Here is a 23,362-nt window from a genome sequence, read left to right as displayed (position 1 = left end):
GAACATACGTAAATCCACGGCTGACTCCTGTCAATGTACGGCAAAAACCACTACAATACTGTAAAGTAATTAGCCTCCAACTAATTTAAAAAAATGAAAAAAAAAAAAAAAAAAAAAGATGGTGAAATATCCTCACGAAGTCAGTACAACTCCCTGAGGGAGCCCACAGCCTAGACTGCAGAGCAGTTATACAGCATAACTTAACAGTATTTCTTAAACAGCTAATTTCTTAAGTCATTTGCAAGTATTTATTTAGGTAGGAGATCATAAAATATATTTTTATAATATACACAAGAAAAAACACATTTGAATGAATACAAAATAAAATGACAGGAGGTGACAGAATTTAGTGTTTATAAATGAGGCCATCAATAACTAACAATTTAAAGAAGAAATTGAAAGTGTACTTAAAGTTGAGCCTGTGGTTTACATTTACAATCTTTTATAATTGAATAAAAAAGGCATTAGACTTTTAAAGGTAATATATGACTTAACAGTTTTTCAAGTGATTTTCATAATGGATTTCTAGACACTGTCATACATGGATGTGAAAAAAAAGACAAGAATTTAGGCAAGCAAAGTATTAGTCCATAGCAGCTTGGTGAGGTTTACTTTTCTTACATAAAGAGTCTTCAAATTTATATTTATTCTTATTATAGGAGCAGAAAGAAGTAATTTGCCAGGTATATTTGAGGAGCCTGTAAGCTATATAGCAAAAATAGTTATTTTTAAAAGCCTGTATTCCAAGGAAATGTGCATCACACAGCATCTATAGTAACTGAGTAAACATAAACCATGTGATTAAGTCTTCTAAATAAAACATTTAACCCCCAAATCTCACACAATATCCCCCATGTCTACATGTCTTATTTGATGGCAGCCATAAGCTTCAAAATATGCATTTGCTATTTTAAAAAGGTTCTTACCTCCATTACTAAAAATGTTTCTGCAAAGTCCCTTAGAATTTTTTTCAGTGCTCTAGAAATGATATATCATGATCAGTAAATGACCACAATCTTCAGAAAAAAGTACTGACACTAGAGAAAGAATGGTCAAGTTGGAGGTTTCTGTCTCCAATTGTGGAAGATCTTTCTACTTTGAGACCCACAGCTCTAAGGAGACATTTAAAACAAATGTTTTATCATGAATAATTGAATAATTAGATATCTAGGAAAATGAGGCTTTTAAATTAAAATTTAGCAAAATCGACTATAATAAACTTTTTTCTTCTAATCATATATGAATAGCAGAAGTGAAATCCGGTGAAGTTGTACATACAAAAGATATAAATACTGCATAATATGTAGTGAATGAATATTGGCACATACCCTTTTGTATTTAAAGCATAAAATGCAACCAGCAAATCTGATGCTTTTAAGATACATTTATGACATAGGTCAGAAAACCTCTATACACATGGAAATGTCCCACAGTTTAAGGCTTTCCAATAGGTTTATAGCAAGCATCAGGTTGCCAGAGGCGAATATCAACGAGAACTTGATTGAGTTTTTGCATCCAGAGATCCCGTTCTTCCTTGGTATCTGCAGATAGCCAGTTCCTACAGGAACAAACAAAAAGATCAGGATCCTTTCCCCTATTCCATACCTCCAAGTACTCTTACTGGGGTGAAGTGGGGGGAGCCTAAACAGTAAAAGGAGTAACTCTGCCCTTTTTTAATGGATGCCAAATTAGGAATCCATAGTAAAGTGCAATAAAAGAAAAGAAATTAAAATTACAATAAAAGAAAATCATCTTGTGGATTGGTTAGCTGAGCCATAACTCACACCAATCACATGAAAATGATGGAACTTCACATCAAAGACAGTAACTAATCTTGCACAGGTGATCTGATTGGACAATTTGCTGGTGCCAAGACAGTCACTGAGGGTAGGTGGGTCACCTCTTAGAAGAGCAAGCACACCACACACCTGAATATGGGGACCAACCCCCTAGATCCCTGACTCAGGCTCCCCAGGAGCTCCACAGACTCATGGACCTTCACCTGGCCTTACAGATAATACTATTTTATACTGTCTCCTTTTTTCTTTTTGCCACACTGTGTTAGTAGAGCACAGTATTTACAATAAGTGATCTAAAGATCCTAAGATTTTGTTTATCCTAATCTCTCTGTTCACACATCTCTTCCTTATATCCATATTCAGTTAAAAGTTGAATAGTTGATGGGGCAGGTGAAGGTGGGGGAGAGGGAAATTCCCTAAGTCACAAGTCAGACCATTCTTCTAGACTACAGCCAGGTGTTAGAAGGATGTTGTATTATACTTCTACATCTTTATAATTTCTCCACATTGGTACTAGTAATGGTAGCAGCATGAATAAGCAGTGAGTTGATCATCTATTAATAAATGGAGGGAACGCATTTACAATATAGATAGCGACCATTTACTGAGCACATTCCAAGTGTACGACAACACGCTAAGTAGACCTACTCATTAACCTTTACTGTCACTCTGTGGAGTTTATTCTTTTCTTATGACACAGGAGATTTCAGAGAGCCAGCAAAGTTAAGTACCATGCCATAGTCACGTTCAGTAAGTCACTGAGTTGGGATTTAAACCTACATCAGTCAGTCACTGAGTCAGGATGTAAACCTAGGTCTGTTGACCTCTCAGTGTTCAACTGTACAATACAGCTTTCCCATGTGATGAAGCATTTCTAGTTCAAATGTTTAATCTATATTTCAAAGTAGGCACTACTGATCAGATGATAAATACTTTGCATTGAAGAAGGGAAATATAGCAAGGCTGGTTTGTAGAAATAAAAGTGTGATACATTAAATTTAGATAAAAGGCATAGGTCAGAAAGGCGTTGGGGAGAAACAGATAAATAAGGCAAAGGAGAACATATAACTGCAAAATGTATATACTCTGCAAAAGGTTTGATCAAAAAGTGAAATAAGTTTTAAGAAGCCACCAAGCAAAGCCAAAGACTCAGTCAAGACTGAATTGAGAAAGGGCCTCTCTCAAATGCTTGGTCCACTCAAATTATGATAATGTTATAATGAGAAAAATTACATGCAAGTGAAGTACAGCATAATTAGAGCAATTTTTGATATAACTATTTCCACCACAGGAGAAGGTCGAAGGAGAAATCTGGGAAGGTTTATGTAACAAGTAAAACAAGATTCTATGAAAAATGTGAGTAATGTTTAAAAGGGCCATGGTAGTCAGGAAGTACTTGGGGGCTGAATTTTGTTTGGTTCCCTCACTGACTGTGGCCACAGACAGGGTGGCTACTAAAGAACGTGACTATAAATCCAATTTGCCTCTCCGGTCCTGAATGAGGTCACTGTTGCACAGAAGACCCCCAAAGGAAAGGAGTGGATGAGCTGAATAAACTAAACTAATCTAAAAGCAATCTAGACATCAAGAATTCCCATAGAATGGGTCCCCTTTCTCTCTGTTTTAAAACAAAATGGCGGCATTGGGGCAACTTTGTTCTATTTTAATAGAGTGTCTCTTGGCTAAGCTATCTGACATTTCCACACCAGAAACTCACAGAGCCAGTTCTACCCATCTCCCTGTCTGCAATAATCAGCTGCAATCTGATTAAGAGATTTTGTCAAATTCTAACTTTTGTCCCTAATCACAATTTTGTACATTGAAATTGGTCTGCAAGCTTCTCTTGGGCATTCAAGGGAAAGAATCTTAGACTCTTAGCAGTAAGTTTCTGCTTCTTATACTTAAGTTTAGGGTTGACAAAAACTGACACTCTCAGTAGTTTATTCTGTCCATCACCAACCAGAAATTTTCAGAGTAGAGTGAAGTACTTTGGGAAGGTACTTTGGTACTTTGGGAATGGACAGGAAGGGACGTGTCAAATCTCTTTAAATAATACTTATCAATTACACATGAAATCTTCAAACTTAACACAAAGAATATTAGCTAACTGCCCCAAAAATGGCTAAACTATATGGTGGAAAACATGATAAACTAAGATATAACTTGAATGCTGTGTTTTTCTTAACTATATTAATTTTGTTATTACATTCCTCTCTTACTGATATGTATGTGTTTTGTCTTCTCATTCTTAAATCATACCCTCTTCAAAGACAAAGACCATCTCTCATATTTCTCACAGTGGTAAGGACATAGTGAGCAATCAATTACTTAGTTGATAGAAACATTTATAGCCCAATACATACTTGGTTACACAGAGTGTGTCCCTGCATTGGCTGACCAGAGTCTCTCGGTCATCTTCTCTTTGTGGTCGAACAGTAATTAATTCTAAAGTGTTGCGTCTTGCACAAAATTCTCTGTTGACTGGTTCTATTTGCCGACTGGTACAATTGGCCAAATTTAATCTTCCTATGGGATTCTTTAAAACAAATTTTTTAAAAATATGATTAGTAGAAAATAAATAAAACCATTTAAGTCAGTAAGCATTGAGCAATATTCAACTTGATACCAACTTAAAATAAGAAAGCCATTAATTTAAAAGTTAAAACTTAATTACACAGTATTTAGAGAAACATATTTAATATTTATGATTATTTATTGCTGGATATAAAAATAAAAACCAAAAATGTCAACTGGAGATCTTAGCCAGCTTAAAAAACAAACCATTTGTTATGGAAAACTTAAAATAGATACAAAATAAAAAGAACAGCATAATGAGCTTCCATGTACCCATTAATCAGTTCTAACAAAAACACACATTCAACCCCTTTTGTCTCTAACTCTCTTACTTCTTCCCTTTCTATATACAGAAACCTAGACATAGTATTTCATCTATAAATATTTTTTACATATCTCTAAAAAAGCAGGCCAAACTACTGCCTTGGAGTTTTAGAAGCCATGTCATTCCTACAGTATGAGAATTGAAAAAAAAATTTTTTTGTGAGACTAAATGGTGCTGAAAAATGGGAAAAGGGACAAGTACGGGCCCAAACAACGTATTTATTTATTTGAATTTATTTTTGGCTGTATGGGTTTTGGCTGCTGTGCCCGGGCTTCTCCAGTTGCAGCAAGCAGGGACTACCGTCTCACTGCGGTGCACGAGCTTCTCATCGCAGTGGTCTCTCTCGCTGCAGAGCACAAGCCCCAGGCGCAGGCGCTCCAGGAGGTGCTACACGTGGGCTCAGCAACCAAGCACATGGGCTCAGTCCCCCGCGGCATAGCGCAGTCATCCCGGACCAGGGGCTGTGCCCATGTCCCCTACGCTGGCAGGAGGATTCTTAACCAGGGAAGTCCTGGGCCCAAACGATTTAGAAACTGCCGACAAAAGTGTCAAACGTATTAGTAATTTCAAAAAGAAATTAGAATGAAATACACCATTTGAAAACATTAGATTAACCAAGTCTGAAAAGAATAGTAATAACCAATGTTGATTGGTTGGGGGTAAAAAATTCTTACACACTGCTAGTGAAAGCATAAAACGGTCTATTACTGGTAGACAATTTAATAACAGCGATCAAAAACATTCTAAGTGAGCACATCCAGGCCATACAACTTCACCTAAAAGAAATTTATCCCAACTAAATATATAGGTACACAAAGATGTTTATATAGGTATTGCCGTTGTTTAGTCGGTAAGTCATGTCTGACTCTTTTGCGACCCCACGGACTATAGCCTGCCAGGCTCCTCTGTCCCTGGGATTTCCTAGGCAAGAATACTGGAGTTGCCATTTCTTTCTTCAAGGGATCTTCCTGTCTCCTGCACTGGCAGGCAAATTCTTTACCACTGAGCCACTGGCGAGTTCTTATATAGGTGTAGCTGCTGTTTCTTCATAATGCCAAAAAGACTGAAACTAATTTAATGACAGTAATAGGGTACTATTTAAACAGATAATATTATGTTTTCAGCAAGTATGGGAAACTAAGTAGTCTGAGAGTCCTCCCATAACCCCCCAAATGCTAGATAACTGAACTTGTAAGACAGCAAAAGAAACCTTCTTAGGCCAAAATCAATGAGGAAGAGAGTGCAGAATGGTAGGCTAGCCTGAAATGTGGCTTTCTTGGGTTCCTAGAATATTTACCAATGCTAGGAACTGGAAACCTTGACTCACAGATTATATGATATAATATGAAATGTGATATTTGCTTTTAAAATACCTTAGCAAACCAACAAGAACAAAAAAGTGTGTGCTGTGGAGAGATAAATGAAACAAGAAAATTAATAAGGAATTTCTCTCTTACTAATTTCTCTTTTTTTGGGTACATTTTAAATTATAAAAAGTTAAATATATAGGTACATCTATTTCTATATGTGTGTGTGTGTGTAAAAAGAATGACCAAGAATAAATACACTATTGAATAAAAACACAAGTTAGAGTTAACTTACCAGGCATAAAGATTTATTTTAAAGCCATGGTAACTGAGAATGAGAGATATAGACTAAAGAAAACAGAATAGAAAGCCTAAATATAGACCCACATATAAAACAATATCTTGATATATGCCAGAAACAGCATGTGGATGAGTGGGGAAAGAATGGATCATCCCATGATGCTGGCACAATGGGATTTCCAGATTGGGGGGTGGGTGGGATCAATTCCAGGTAAATTAAATGTGAAACCTAAATCTTTATAACTTTTAGAAGTCATAAGGAAGTATATTCTTTATGACTATAGAGATGGTTTTCTTAACTAAGACTCAAAAAAGCAAACAATAAAATAATAAACTGGCAGATTTATCTTAGCATTAAAAATTCTGTTTATGAAAAGACACTATAAGGATAAATTAAAGCATATGCCAAGCAAAAGACAAGAAAAACAAGCGGCCAAAACACATAAGAAAAGATGCTTGCTCAATGCTCAGTCAAGGAAAATTAAAATAAAAACACAGTAAAATAACATTTCACACCTATCATACTCAAGAGTTTAAAAGGCTGAAATAACAAATGTTGCTGGGATGTGGAACACTGACAACTCCTGGTGGGAACAGAACGTTATACAACCAATTTCAAGATTCACCAGAAAAAATCTAGCTAAACTGAAGACGTGCAAAACCCTACAAACCAGAGATTCTGCTACTAGACACAAAATCGAGAAAGAGCTCTGATCCAGCTTGGTGCTCTGTGATGACCCAGATGGGTGGGGTGGGGGCCTAGGGGTGGAAGGGAGGTCCAAGAGGGAGGGGTGAAAAGTATACATGTAGCTGATTCACTTTATTGTACAGCAGAGACTAACACAACATTGCAAAGCAATTATACTCCAATTTAAATAAAAAAGAAAGAGCTCTGATCCATATAATTAAGTCATAGCAGATCTGTTTATAACAGCGACAATTTGAAATAACTAAGTGCCCATAAATAAGAGAAGTGTATAAACTGATTCTGATGCATTCTTCTAATGGAGTATCTCAGTACAGAGAAAGATGGCTAGAGCTCTGCAAACTGGAGCTACATACACACTACACACACCAGCCTACACTAATTTCACAAATCATGTGATTCAAACATGCAAGTTGCAAAACAGAATATACAGTACGATACTATTTGTAAAATGTTTCAAAATATGCAACTGCAATAATAAACTGTTTATATATATCACATATAAAAAAATTTAAAGAAATACATGGGAACGAAATAATTTTAGGATGTGGTTATCTCTGTGAGGGACAGAAAATTATATAAAGAGCTTCAACTGGACTGATAATACAGAGGCTGGTGAAAATTATGTTTTTTTGAATGTTCCAAATATTTCACAATAAATTTTAAAATAAAATTTTACATGGCTACAATGTAATACATACAGTTATCTCATGCAATATCATAGATGTATTTTTACCTGTGTGGAAAGATACCAGGACACTATCAAGTAAAAATCAGTTTAAAAAGACATGATATTTTCTGTTTAAAAGATTCATAAATGGATATATAATTATTATATATTATACATTTAAAAAATTTAGAAGGGTATACAACCAAAATATGAACAGTAGTTATCTTTATAGATGAGTTTACTTTATAATTCTGTTTATTTCTTTTTTCCAGTCTTTGTATAACAAATTATCACACTTGGGCAATAACATCAAATTTAAAAAAAATAAGATGCAATGTATTACATAAAATTCTATTATCAAATTTTAGAAACAAACTAAAACCACAATATTCCTATGGTGGTTTTCTCTTTCTGTTTTATCCCAGATTTAGGTAAATCAACTGTTAATAAAATACAAAAGTGAATTTAACATATTTCTGACTAAAAATCAATTTAAAAAATTACAAAACATTCCAGAAAATAAAAAAAGGAAAAGAAAAATGCCTTAAGGTATTTAATAATACCTTAAATACCTTAAGGTTTTAAAGAGTGGTCAAATCACAGGGAATGGATAAGATGTAAAATTCTTACACAAATACACACACACACACACACACACACACACACACACACACACACTCACTACATTTTAATGGCTTAGTAAATAAACCTGAGTGCGGAATTTGGGTGGCTTATGGCCACAGGGAACACTTGCATAAAATATTACCTAAAAGTCAGTCAGAGCTTTCACCACTGACCATCAATATTAATATTACCTTTCGTTTTTCATCATCTGGATAAGTCCAATAAGAGATACAATTTCCAGAAAGAACACACCATCTTCGATGCCAGGCACCAAAACCACTAACATCTTCAAATATGGTCTGAAAAAGTCAATGAAATACTGACTTTAGAAACCTGAGGATCAATTAAATGTTTTCTATACATTAAACTTCAGTATGCTGACATATTTCATACTTCAAAATCAACTTTCATGATTTTCTTTTTATTTAAAGTACTTAAGTTTATTTTTTTATTCTACTCTGTATCAAGACCAGAAATCTTGTTATTTCAATCTCAAGAGCAAAGTTAGTACAAATGACTCACTGGCTCCCTTCTGTGTTTATATTCACCTTTCACATTATAAAGGTAATAGAAAAGGAAAAATTTGATAGATAAAAATAATACCAAGTTATCATTACTCCCTATTATAATCAGAGAAAAATAACAAGAGGACAGATTTTTCATTTTTATAGCTAGGGTAACTGAAGGCCAAGGAAATTAAATGACAATATACAATCACAAAGAAGAACTGGAACCTTCCAGCTAATGCAGAATGTACTTTTCTTGCTCCTCATCAGTATTGACAGAGCTAGACTAGCACCATTTTAGACTCACTTAGCAAGTTTCACTGGTTGGTAGTCTCCTTCGATCCAGCTGCCCCTGACACATCAGGAAAGAAAACTGCACCAAGTAACTTTAATTTCAATTACTACTTCTATTTTTAAATAGAGGTTAGAAGTAATTAAAAGGCACTATTTAGACAGCAGACAGAAGTTATTTGTGGGAGTCCAGAGCAATTTTTTTTTTTTACCACATTTCTGTAAGTGTAGATGCAATAAGAATGGGCTCTAGGATTCAAGACAGAGTTAACCTGAAAAGATACAATTCTAAACTACTTAAGAGCCCAGCTCAAAAGTTAAACAGGTCAGACCTTATAGGCAAATGAACCAGTTGGCATAAGATAACCTGAAAAGATATAACTCTAAACTACTTAAGAGCCCAGCTCAAAAGTTAAACAGGTCAGACCTTATAAGCAAATGAACCAGTTGGCATAAGAGTCTATCAGGTGCTAAAGGTATCTACAGCAAGATGTGGAAATATTATATTTACATTAAAGGAAAAGGTCAGTAAGTGTACACTGTGTTCAAGTCTGATATTTACAAAAGCACTCTTCCAAGAATATCTAGTGCCATCTGCTGGATGTACACGTGTAAAAGCCACGAAGCCTGATTTACAGACACCTTGGCTGCTTGGACTTGCTGTACAGTCTAGCTCTTCTTGTCAGCAACTGCCAATTGGTTTGTGATACCCGTCATACAGTTCAAACTCTTGCTTCACAAAGAAAACCAAAGCTATTAGATTTTCTCTACTTCTTGTACCACACCCACAATCTTCTGTATATTCTACACACGTATGTTTCTCCTCTGATAATGGAAAAAGTGTAATTCTGTACAAGATCATGAACTGTGGCTTGGATCTTATTTGCTCTTACTCTCATGACTTTGTTCCATGCGTTATTCCTTAACCCTAGTGCAAGTTCCCCATCGCCTCTATCCTCGCCCTCTTTGGCCCTATAGAAGCTACCCATTTGAATTTAAAGACACTCAAGCCTCTTCAGTCCTAGTAAAATGTAACAAAATCCTTCTTTCACCCTACATACCTCTGCAAGTACATTCTTTTTACCCCACTGCAGCCAAACTTTGTTTCAAGGAGTTTCTGCACTCTCATTCTTCATCTTCCATGCCCTTTATAATACATCTGCAATCTAGCTCCTGCTCTTGGCCAGACTAGGATGACCACCTCATAAATAAGCCCAACAGCCTCCAATAACTCCTTACCTAACTGGATCACTCCTTCTTTCAGACTCTCTTCCCCTGGCAAAACTGATACTAAATTATCCCTTGCCCTCGCTGTAGTCTTCTCTTCTTAGGTTTGTGGCTTAAATGTTAGTGTTCTCCTGGTTATTCAAGTCTGCCTGCACTTTGAATACTACCTCTCTGCTGCAGATTTCCAAACCTTCACCTCATCTAAATTGTCTATCTTGAGTTTCAAACTCAAACCTCTGAAATATGTCTCTAGGCATCTAAACTTCAAGTCGTTTAAAACTTAAACCATTAAAACTTTCTCCCTTGGGTGGGGATTGACTGACAAGGGACATGAGGAAACTTTCTGGGGGCAGTATTCTGTATCTTAAAAGAAATCTGGGTTACATAGATGTCAGTCAGTCAGTCAGTCAGTCAGTTCAGTCGCTCAGTCATGTCCGACTCTTTGCGACCCCATGAATCGCAGCATGCCAGGCCTCCCTCTCCATCACCAACTCCCGGAGTTCACTCAAACTCATGTCCATCGAGTTGGTGATGCCATCCAACCATCTCATCCTCTGTTGTCCCCTTCTTCTCCTGCACTCAATCCCTCCCAACATTAGGGTCTTTTCCAATGACTCAGTTCTTCGCATGAGGTGGCCAAAGTACTGGAGTTTCAGCTTCAGCATCAGTCCGTCCAATGAACACCCAGGACTGATCTCCTTGAGGATGGACTGGTTGGATCTCCTTGCAGTCCAAGGGACTCTCAAGAGTTCTACAACACCATAGTTCAAAAGCATCAATTTTTCGGCACTCAGCTTTCTTCACAGTCCAACTCTCACATCCATACATGACCACTGGAAAAACCATAGCCTTGACCAGATGGACTTTTGTTGGCAAAGTAATGTCTCTGCTTTGTAATATGCTCTCTTGGTTGGTCATAACTTTCCTTCCAAGGAGTAAGCGTCTTTCAATTTCATGGCTGCAATCACCATCTGCAGTGATTTTGGAGCCCAAAAAATTAAAGTCTGACACTGTTTCCACTGTCTCCCCATCTATTTCCCATGAAGTGATGGGACCAGATGCCATGATCTTAGTTTTCTGAATGTTAAGCTTTAAGACAACTTTTTCACTCTCCTCTTTCACTTTCATCAAGAGGCTTTTTAGTTCCTCTTCACTTTCTTCCATAAGGGTGGTGTCATCTGCATATCTGAGGTTATTGATATTTCTCCTGGCAATCTTGATTCCAGTTTGTGCTTCTTCCAGCCCAGCGTTTCTCATGATGTACTCTGCATATAGGTTAAATAAGAAGGGTGACAATATACAGCCTTAACGTACTCCTTTTCCTATTGGGAACCAGTCTGTTGTTCCATGTCCAGTTCTAACTGTTGCTTCCTAACCTGCATACAGGTTTCTCCAGAGGCAGGTCAGGTGGTCTGGTATTCCCATCTCTTTCAGAATTTTCCACAGTTTATTGTGATCCACAGAGTTGAAGCCTTTGGCGTAGTCAATAAAACAGAAATAGATGTTTTTCTGGAACTCTCTTGCTTTTTTGATGATCCAGCGGATGTTGGCAATTTGATCTCTGTAAGCCTGTGAAAAAACTCAGGGGATGGATACTGAGGATTCAGGGGAACATGCTAATGTCCTCAATATATTTTGAAATTCTTCCCCCACAAATATATTTTCAGGACTCGTTAGAAGGATAGCTCGGTAGTAGGTACATGATAAAGCAAGGACAGTAAAAAATGCTAATAGCAAACCCTAGATGCTGGGTATATGGGCATTCAAATTCTATCAACATCGCTCTATGTTTGCAATTTTCCACAATTAAATTTGGGGGAAAAACACTTTCCATCCCAAACACAAACACTTGCTCCTCTCCCAGGGTCCCTGATCTCAGTATAGTCACCCAACAAATTGTGCAAGGCAGGGATCTGGGGGACATTATTAATTTTGCTTCTCCACCCCTACAGCCAAACCCTTCCTTCTTCATCCTTCAGCCCTCCACGATGAGTCCTTCACTCCACCCAGACTGTCAGCCACCATCCCCTCTCTCAAGGAATAATTCAGTCTCCTTGCGAGTCTTCTTCCAGATCCTCACTCCCTGTCCACATCCATAGAGCAGTCAGAACGACCTTCCTAAACTCCCAATTTGATGTTAGTCCTCTGCTTAAAATCCTATAAGAGCACCCCACTGGCTTCATGATAAAGTCATTAAAAGGCTTTCAAACACTTGGTCTCATGTCTCTGAAATACACTTTTCCCTGCCCCAATCACTTGCTTCACTGCCCTTCCTCTGCATACACATTCTGACTCTAGATGTGTCACTATCTAAATACCTGCCGCTATCTAGATATGTCATGTTTTTCTCTGGTAGGGGTGAGAGAGGGAAGAGGCCTCCAGCCCATGGTACGTGCCCTTCATCTGGAGCACATCTCCCTCCTCTCTGCCCCTGGCTGACTTGTTCAGTTGCCAGTTTACAAGTTACTTCCAATAGCTTCTGGTAAGCCCTCCCACACATACCTAAGATGTGGTGTCCCACCAATTTGCACCCACACTCTCTATGCTTTCTCCCATTGCAGTACTACATTGTATTTCTTCCTATTTAACTATAAGTTTCTGTGTGGAGCAATTACTTTTTGCGGCCCATTACATTCCAACACCAACACAGTGATAGGCATATAGTGGTAGATCATGCAACAAATCTTTACTGAACCAGTTAACTGCTTAGTCACACAGACTTTCATTCCTATGGGAAACCAAGTCTATACTTCAAAAGATGGAAAAAATATATATAGAGATCCAGTGATGTTACTTACTAGAAAACCTCTTTCTTCCACACTTGAATTCACCTGACACTTTATTTTTAAATAAATATGACCTTCCAAAGGAGATAGAAAGGGCACCTGTGAGGAAAGAAAGCAAATTATTTGTAAAAGTTTTTCTTTATAAAACATGTTTAAATCATGAATAGCATGAATAGGGAATATTATGCCTTGAAAACATGGTATTTTCTAAAGCAGGAATATAAAGTAGGCGGCCAAAAAGCCACTGGTTCCTTAGCAACAAACGCTTCTGAAGAATAAATTCATTCAACATAGAGTCTGATTAAAAACAGAACCCTAAGTCCCAAGTTAATGTGATAAAGAAAACACAGATTTAAGAAGACAATACATGTGTTTATCCAGTCTCTATCAACAGAACATACTTGATAGAAGATGGGATAAACCAACTGGCATATTTAAACAGTATAATATTATTCAGCAATAAAGAACAGTGAACTACAGAATGGAAAAGTTAATCCTCAAATTCACATGGAGCTGCAAGAGGCCCCAAATAACCAAAACAATCTTCAAAACTGTACTTCCCAATTTCAAATCCAAAGCTACAGTAATCAGAACAGTGTGATACTGGCATAAGGATAGACATACAGACCATAGGAATAGAACTGAGAGTCCAGAAATAAACCCATACATTGATAAACCCAGATTGATTTTCAACAAGGGTACCAAAACCATTCAATGAGGAAAGAGCAGTATTTTCAACAAATGGTGCTGGGGAAACTGGACAGCCACATGCAAAAGAGTGAGCTTGGATCCCTACCTCATGTCACATACAAAAATTAACTCAAAATGGATCAATACCTAAATATAAGGGCAAAAGCCATACAATTCTTAGAAGGAAAATAGATGAGTAAATCTTCAGTGATTGTGGATTTGGCTGAGGTTCTCAAATATAATACCAAAAGCCATGACCAACAAAAGAAAAAAATAGACAAACTTCATCAAAATGAAAATCTTTTCAGTATGAGGGTTCCTCAAAATATTAAAAACAGAACTATCATAAAATAAATCAACCCCACTTCTCAGAATTTATCCAAAAGAATCAAAATACACATTGCCAACAAACACATGAAAAAATGTTCAACATCAATAGTCATTAGGTTAGAAGGGAGGCTCGAGAGGAAGGGGATATATGTATACTTATAATCGATTCAGGTTGTTGTACAACAGAAACCAACACAATATCGTAAAGCAATTATCCTCCAATTAAAAATTTTTTTTAATTTTTTAAAAAAATAGTCAATAGGTAATAATTGTTAGCTTGATGATGATGCCAACATTAATGATGATGATGAGGATAAGGATGAATATTTTAACAGAAATCTCATGTTGCCATTGTGTCCAAAACCATTTAGTGAGGAATGAGTAAAAAGGAATCTGATTCTTTCGTTGGAAGCACAATTGCTTTGAACCAAAATAAACATAAGCTAAATTACAAAACCAACAAGTTATTGAAAACAGAATTTTTTATTGCTTATTTTAAAGTTGAATCATTCTGTACCCATAAAGTTTTTTCCTATTCTTTAGAGACAAATATGTTTCCAACATTTATAATCCTAAAACTCATGCTACAGCTTTAACCATGCTGTGGTTGAATTGTGTCCCCTCTCCATCCATCCCTTACCAAAATCACATGTTGAAGTTCTGACTCCCCATACCACAAAATGTGACTATATTTGGAGATAGGGCCTTTAAAGAGGTCACTAAAGTTAAATTAGTTCATTAGGAGGGACTCTAATCCAATATGATTGTGTCCTTATAAAAAGAGAAGATTTAGACACACAGAGAAAAGACCATGTGAAAGATACCTAAGACAGCTATCTACAAGCTAAGGAGAGAGGGTTTAGGAAAAACCCACCACCTTCCTCGAAGCCTTGATTTTGGACTTCTAGTCAGTAGAATTGTAAAAAATAAACTGCTTCTTAAGCAAAAAAAAAAAAAAAAAAAAAAGAGTTAACCCCAAGTAACAAAACACCATCTCAGCTCCACTACTGATTACATTGTCTAAGAGAAAAAAGGGTAATATCATCACCTACTTCAGACTCTACTGCCTTTTAATAACATAACATCGAGGCTACAGTTCAAAAGTTTTACAAGACATGAAAAAGCAGGAAAAGGTGGCCTTTAATCAAAAGAAAACAAATCCTGTCAATAGCAGGTCCACAGATGATCTAGATGTTAGAATTGTAAGACAAGGAAGTTTATACTTTGTTATGGAATTTAGAGGAAAAGAAGGACAAAAATGGGTGAGAAAAGGGAGAATTTTGACAGAGAAATGGAAACTCTAAAGAATATCCAAAAAAAAAAAAATCCCAATGGGAATTTTAGAATAAGAAAAAAGTTGAAACTGAATAGGCTTTCATTGGATAGGCTTTACAGGAAACTGGGCACATTAGAAAAAAAGACATGAACTCAAAGACTGGTAAATAGAAATGATCCAAAATGAAACACAAAGGAAAAAACAATTAAAAAAAAAAAAAGTGGGCTATAGATCTGTAGGAACATAATCAAGAGTCCAACATACAATTTAACTAGAGTCCTAGAAAGAATAAAAAACAGGGCAGAAGAAATATTTGATGAGATAATGGCTAAGAATTTGCCAAAACTTGTAAAACATGAACTAGACAGAGCTCCATAAAGTTCATTAAGTTAGTATGAAAAAGAAATGACCCAGTATGACAAAGAAAACCACACCTAGGCAGATAAGGGTCAAACTGTCTCAAATTTTAAAAATTTTAAATATTAACAGTGGAAAAGGGGAATTCCCTAGCAGTCCAGTGGTTAAGACTCGATGCTTTCACTGATGGGAGCCCAGGTTTGATTCCTGGTCAGGAAACTAAGATCCCACAAGCTGCACTGGCACAGATAAAAAAATAAAAACAGGATTTTCTTAGTTGTCCAGTGATTAAGAATTTGCCTGCCAATGAGGGGGACAGGGATTCAATCCCCTTGGGGAAGATTCCACATGCCTCAGGGCAACTAAGCATGCAAGCCGCAACTACAGAGCCCATGTGCCATAACTACTAAAGCCCACACAGCTACAGCCCATGCTCCATAACAAGAGACGCCACTGCAACGAGAAGCCTACCCACTGTAATGAAGAGTATCCCCTGCTTGCCGCAACTAGAGAAAGCCTGTGAGCAGCAATGGAGACCCACCAAAGCCAAATAAATAAAAATAAAGATAATAAGAATTTTAAAAAACAGAAAAGATATAAGACTGGTGGCTGACTGCCGATCAGAAACAAAGTCAGAAAACAATAAAATGGCAACTTTAAAAGAACGGGTAAAAGGAAAAAAACCTGTCAGCCTAGCAGTCCTTCAGAAATGAAGACAATGTAAAGACATTTTTAGATAAACAAAAGTTAGGGAATTCATTTCCAGCAGACTTGTGCTATAATGAAATTAAAAAACAAAAAAACCTTCTTCCTAAGAAGGCAATAATCCCACATGGAAGTCTGACTCTATGAAATGAATGAATAACACAATAACTGGTAAATACAAATGACAATACTTTTAAATTTCCTTTAAAACTTGATTGAAAACATAAGTGCACTGGGGTTTATATCAAGGGTAGAAGTAAAATATAACAAGATGGACAATTGCAAGGTTCTAACAGTTGCAAGGTACATAAAGTGTAATTGTATTTCAAGGTAGACTGCAGTGTGACAGTAATAGGCTAAAGATGTATATTGTAATTCTCAGTAATAACTGAAAAACAATACAGGGAGTTACAGCTAAAAAGCCAACAGAAAAGAAAAATGATAACCAAAATACTCAGAAGCAGTCAAGAGAGGAAAAACAAATGAACAAAGAACAGCTGTGACACAGCAAAACAGCACCAGTAGACAATACATAAATGGGCATGATTATGTTTCAATACTTTAGTTACAAAAACAGGCTGCTGAACTTTAGTTAATAATATATCAATATCAGTTCATTAATTGTGACAAAAGTAACTTTTGTCAAAAAAAGAAAAAAATTTAAAAAAAGGCCAAAAGCCACATGTAGCCTGTAGTGTAACTATGCCTGCTTTGTAGTAGACTAAACCCAACCCTATCAGTATTGCATTAAATATAAATATATCAAACACTCTAATAAAAAGACAAAAAAATGTTTAACAATAACAAAACATGACCATAAAATATGCTTATGAGACAAAAATTTGACATAGATGAACACAGACAAGTTAAGAATAAAAAATGGAAAAAGAGGAGATTCCCCAGTGGTCCAGGGGTTAGGCTCCACACTTCCACTGCAGGGGGCATGGGTTTGATCCCTGGTTGGGGAACTAAAACCCCACATGCCACATGTTATGGCCAGGAAAAATAAAGAAGAATGGAAAAAGATATACCATACAAACACTAATCATAAGAAAGCTGATGTAATTCTATTAATAACAAACAAAATAGACCTTAAAGATGACTATCAGAGAGATAAAGTGTTAACAATTCATCAAGAAGATATGATAATCTAAGTATCTATGTACCCAATAGCATAGCTTTAAAAAACATGAAGTATAAATTGACAAAACAAAAACTAAGTGCCTAAATTGAGACTCTGCTGCTGTTAATGCTTGGAAGTTTGAGGGATTGATATTTTCTTCCAAATAAAACCACGCTTTCTATCTTGTATGAAAATATTCACATAAATATTTTAAATAAATCATTCTCACCAGTATATTAATATTTAGCAAGGAGAGCTCAGGCCAAAAGTATTTTTAAATAATAAAAGAGCTTAAGTATATGTGATAATTTAAAATAATTTTGAATTTAAATTAAAGATTACAAATACAAGAAAAATTCAATTGGAGAAATTGTGTTATTAGAAAAAATGGCAACATTCACATATTTAAAGTGATATTGACTCCTGGGTCAAGATAGAAAGGCAGATGATTAACTCTGTCATTACTGCTGCCCAGTGAAAAAGAATGACACTGTGATTGGAATAATCATAGTTCAGTCTAAATTTGAAAGTTTTGACTGAAAGGTTAGTTTATAAAAATTTACTCCTCCACCCTAATAAAGATAAGCTAAAGGGAGAATTCTTGACCAAAAAGTATAGATTTCAACAGACTAATTTCATAAAATAAACTTTCAACTTTCTGAACTTCAATGACATCTATAATGTAATTCTACAATGCTAATCAGGGTCAAGATGTCATATGCCTCATTAACTGCATTTGTTATAAATTCCCTTACCATTTTCTTTTCCATATTGTCAGTGTTAAGCTCTTAGCCTCTCAATGCTAATTAATAGAATTCTACCATTTAGCCAAGAGAGTGCTCCTGTAAAAAGAATCTCAGAAAGATGAGAAAAAAATGTGAAAAGTAGACAATATTCTTGGTGAGAAGCTTGTCCTGAGGTGAACTGAGAATATTCACAGAAGTCAATGTTACTACACCCAGTCAAGTGTGGAGACATGTCAAAATGTGTGATCATATTCTGTTTTCTGTTTAATAAAAAGGGTCTTTTAAAATTATCAACACCTCAAGGATTATGATTAAGAGGTGTAAAATGTACTCTACAATCAGAGTTACTTTGTAATTTTTTATACACCAAGATACTTCTGAGTGAGAATAATTATACCTGTTAATAATCACACAAGGCCAACAGGCATAAACCAGGATAGCTTCGGACACACCAGAATACCTAATCACTCTTCCTACAACTTCAAAATTCTACAATGCTAGTCAGTTGTTCTACTTCACAGTTTTTTGTCCTAATACTATTTAAACTGACATCTCTATCTCCTGGAAGGAACATATATCTATGAGATTTCTTTAAGTCAGAAGATGTATTGTGGGATATCTTTCTCCCTTTATCCATAAAAGTACAGTAAAACCTATGACTACTCTGGATTCTCTATTAAAGAAAGGATCTGAAAGTGTGCCTCATTGAGATTCATAATTTAAATTCCAGAATGCCAGTCTCTACACCAGATATCTATAACCTCAAATAAGAAAAATGAAGTTGCTCAGTCGTGTCTGACTCTTTGTGACCCCATGGACTGTAGACCATGAGGCTCCTCTGACTGTGGGATTTTCTAGGCAAGAATACTGGAGTGAGTTGCCATTTCCTTCTCCAGGGGATCTTCCCCACCCAGAGATTGAACCCAGGTCTCCCACGTTACAGGCAGACACTTCACCAACTGAGACACCAGGGAATTCATTATTAGTACTATCCTATATCTGTAGAGTCAACAGTCTGGCTAACTTCAAAAGAAACTGCATTCTGAAGGGGATCTCAGAGACAACACTGTGACTTGTCATTACTGGTCAAGACAACATTAAAATAAGCAAACGCTCCCTTGCACTGTCGGTCTCTGGAAGCGCACGGAAGACTTGTTTGCTCTCTCAAATTTAATCAAATAGGGTTACTATGTGTATACAGAAGATCACCCACTTCCCCCACCAATTGAAAAAACATCTAAACTTAACTATCTCATTCTCCTACATTAACTGTAAGATATTAGAACAAATATTTCCTCCCCCTGTGACTCAAAAAAGCACATTTGTGACAAATTTTACATCTAAATTATACTGTATTTAACTCAGGAAGAGACTTTACAGTACTGAACACAAACCAATTAAATTGAGTGATTTTACACTCAGGTCATGTGGTAGGATACTTTAGATATAATTTCAAAACAAATCATTAAGAGAATAAACACATCACAATTTATTTCTGTGTAACACTAAAATGGCAGTGAAAAAAATTTTTAGAGAGTAGTCTATATTTAACATATGTCATTGACATGATCCTCTACATAGAAAACCTTAAAGACTCTACCAGAAAATTACTAGAGCTAATCAATGAATATAGTAAAGTGGCAGGATATAAAATTAACACACAGAAATCCCTTGCATTCCTATACACTAACAATGAAAAACCAGAAAGAGAAATTAAGGAAACAATACCATTCACCATTGCAACAAAAAGAATAAAATACTTAGGAGTATATCTACCTAAAGAAACAAAAGACCTATACATAGAAAACTATAAAACACTGATGAAAGAAATCAAAGAGGACACAAACAGATGGAGAAATATACCGTGTTCATGGATTGGAAGAATCAATATTGTCAAAACGGCTATTCTACCCAAAGCAATCTATAGATTCAATGCAATCCCTATCAAGCTACCAACGGTATTTTTCACAGAACTAGAACAAATAATTTCACAATTTGTATGGAAATACAAAAAACCTCGAATAGCCAAAGTAATCTTGAGAAAGAAGAATGGAACTGGAGGAATCAACCTGCCTGACTTCAGGCTCTACTACAAAGCCACAGTCATCAAGACAGTATGGTACTGGCACAAAGACAGAAATACAGATCAATGGAACAGAATAGAAAGCCCAGAGATAAACCCACGAACCTATGGACACCTTATCTTTGACAAAGGAGGCAAGGATATACAATGGAAAAAAGACAACCCCTTTAACAAGTGGTGCTGGGAAAACTGGTCAACCACCTGGAAAAGAATGAAACTAGAACACTTTCTAACACCATACACAAAAATAAACTCAAAATGGATTAAAGATCTAAATGTAAGACCAGAAACTATCAAACTCCTAGAGGAGAACATAGGCAAAACACTCTCTGACATAAATCACACCAGGATCCTCTATGACCCACATCCCAGAATTTTAGAAACAAAAGCAAAAATAAACAAATGGGACCTAATGAAACTTAAAAGCTTTTGCACAACAAAGGAAACTACAGGCAAGGTGAAAAGACAGCCCTCAGATTGGGAGAAAATAATAGCAAACGAAGCAACAGACAAAGGATTAATCTCAAAAATATACAAGCAACTCCTCCAGCTCAACTCCAGAAAAATAAATGACCCAATCAAAAAATGGGCCAAAGAACTCAACAGACATTTCTCCAAGGAAGACATACAGATGGCTAACAAACACATGAAAAGATGCTCAACATCACTCATTATCAGAGAAATGCAAATCAAAACCACAATGAGGTACCATTACACGCCAGTCAGGATGGCTGCTATCCAAAAGTCTACAAGCAATAAATGCTGGAGAGGGTGTGGAGAAAAGGGAACCCTCTTACACTGTTGGTGGGAATGCAAATTAGTACAGCCACTATGGAAAACAGTGTGGAGATTTCTTAAAAAGCTGGAAATAGAACTGCCATATGACCCAGCAATCCCACCTCTGGGCATACACACCAAGGAAACCAGATCTGAAAGAGACACGTGCACCCCAATGTTCATCGCAGCACTGTTTATAATAGCCAGGACATGGAAGCAACCCAGATGCCCATCAGCAGACGAATGGATGAGGAAGCTGTGGTACATATACACCATGGAATATTACTCAGCCATTAAAAAGAATTCATTTGAATCAGTTCTAATGAGATGGATGAAACTGGAGCCCATTATACAGAGCGAAGTAAGCCAGAAAGATAAAGACCATTACAGTATACTAACACATATATATGGACTTTAGAAAGATGGTAACGATAACCCTATATGCAAAACAGAAAAAGAGACACAGATGTATAGAACAGACTTGTGGACTCTGGGAGAAGGCGAGGGTGGGATGTTTCAAGAGAACAGCATTGAAACATGTATATTATCTAGGGTGAAACAGATCACCAGCCCAGGTTGGGTGCATGAGACAAGTGCTCGGGCCTGGTGCACTGGGAAGTCCCAGAGGGATCGGGTGGAGAGGGAGGTGGGAGGGGGGACTGGGATGGGGAATACATGTAAATCCATGGCTAATTCATTTCAATGTATGAGAAAAACTACTGTAATGATGTAAAGTAATTAGCCTCCAACTAATAAAAATAAATGGAAAAAAAAAAAAAAAAAGAACAGCATGTATTTTATCTATAGTGAAACAGATCACCAGCCCAGGTGGGATGCATGAGACAAGTGCTCGGGCCTGGTGCACTGGGAAGACCCAGAGGAATCAGGTGGAGAGGGAGGTGGGAGGGGGGATCGGGATGGGGAATACATGTAACTCCATGGCTGATTTATGTCAATTTATGACAAAACCCACTGAAATGTTGTGAAGTAATTAGCCTCCAACTAATAAAAATAATTAAGAAAAAAAAAAATGTCATTGAAATCTTTTTCATTTTAGAGATTAATGAAACTGTACATACATAGAAATTGGCTATGTGACAACATTGAGTAAAGACTACAGTTTATAGAACTCCAGTTATGTTTACCTAATTTGCAAATCTTGTTTGAAGAACTTTAAATAAAATAAAAAACACTATCCAGTATTTTGCAAATTAGCATTTCCATATACACCCACAAAATGCTTGCAATTGATCTTCACAGAGATATTAAAAATTCTAAAAAAAAAAACCTTATAAAGTATATGATTATATTTATATAATTTTAGCATTAAATGAATTTGAATTTTAAATAAATAAACAGCATCACCTACATAGCAACATACCTATCAGTCAATTAAGACCATAAAAGTTTTCCGCTTTTACTTAAAACATCACCAATAGGCTTTTCAATAGGTAGGAAGTCAACAATATTGAGTAAATTTTAGTTTTAGAATAGTTATTAAATTTGGCATTTTGGTACCTGGAAAATCAATGTTGAAGTGACCACAAAATCTTAAAGAATTGTAACATGAAAAAAAATACAGGAGAAAAGCCCAAATACCAAACATGCATGAAAAAAAACTAGAAAACTTTTAGAGAAAGGCTTAAAGAATTATGAGAGTAAAGAAAAAGATGCCCAAGGGTCTAAATAAAGAATAATTTACATAATGTCCTTAATTATTCAAAATAACCAAGAAGACATGAGAGTGGTTAGTAAAACAAAAACATAAGGGCCAAAAATTAAGGACAATTTTTAAGCTCATTAGTTTCAAGCAAAGAAAATGTGGCAACCTTTTCCTGGAACATATAGCCCAGTAGCTCTTGCTCTTTTACATCATAATTTATCTAAAACGAACAAAATAAAAGACAAAGAGAAAAAAAGACCCAGAATCACTCAATTTGTTAATCTAGCTGAATTACTAAATTAAAAGTTACATAAATTTTTTTTTAAACATCTCTATATTCTGACCACAGAAATTTCTTATAGTATGTTTAAATAGTCTGTATTATACAGCAGGAGCCAAACCTAGTACTAAAGTTTGCCTCTACTTCTCTTACTAATTAAAATGGTCTTGTTCGCTATTAAAAGTTTAGTCCTTATACTGTGGTAAAAAGCACTCAA

At 36.0% G+C, this 23,362-nt stretch overlaps 1 protein-coding gene across 3 annotated transcripts in view; it reads right to left on the bottom strand.

The window, feature by feature from the left end:
• Nucleotides 1–225: 225 nt before the first annotated feature.
• Nucleotides 226–23,362, bottom strand: part of ANLN (anillin, actin binding protein) — a 77,056-nt gene continuing 53,919 nt past the window's right edge. For 2 of the 3 annotated variants that reach the window (XM_020902493.2, XM_020902500.2), the window contains exons 21-24: nucleotides 13,128–13,214; nucleotides 8,497–8,604; nucleotides 4,163–4,335; nucleotides 226–1,558 (exon numbers count right to left, since the gene is read on the bottom strand). In XM_020902493.2, coding sequence (XP_020758152.2) covers nucleotides 1,435–1,558; nucleotides 4,163–4,335; nucleotides 8,497–8,604; nucleotides 13,128–13,214 — 492 coding nt within the window. In that variant the 3' untranslated portion in view covers nucleotides 226–1,434. Of the gene's footprint in view, nucleotides 1,559–4,162; nucleotides 4,336–8,496; nucleotides 8,605–13,127; nucleotides 13,215–23,031; nucleotides 23,086–23,362 lie in introns of all 3 variants that reach the window. The other variant, XM_020902479.2, reaches the window with a different exon arrangement.

This window comes from Odocoileus virginianus, chromosome 1 (genome assembly GCF_023699985.2).
Source record: "Odocoileus virginianus isolate 20LAN1187 ecotype Illinois chromosome 1, Ovbor_1.2, whole genome shotgun sequence".
Classification (NCBI taxonomy): Eukaryota; Metazoa; Chordata; class Mammalia; order Artiodactyla; family Cervidae; genus Odocoileus; species Odocoileus virginianus.
The sequence above is the reverse complement of the archived record's forward strand: the minus strand, read 5'-3'. Positions and strand labels throughout refer to the sequence as shown.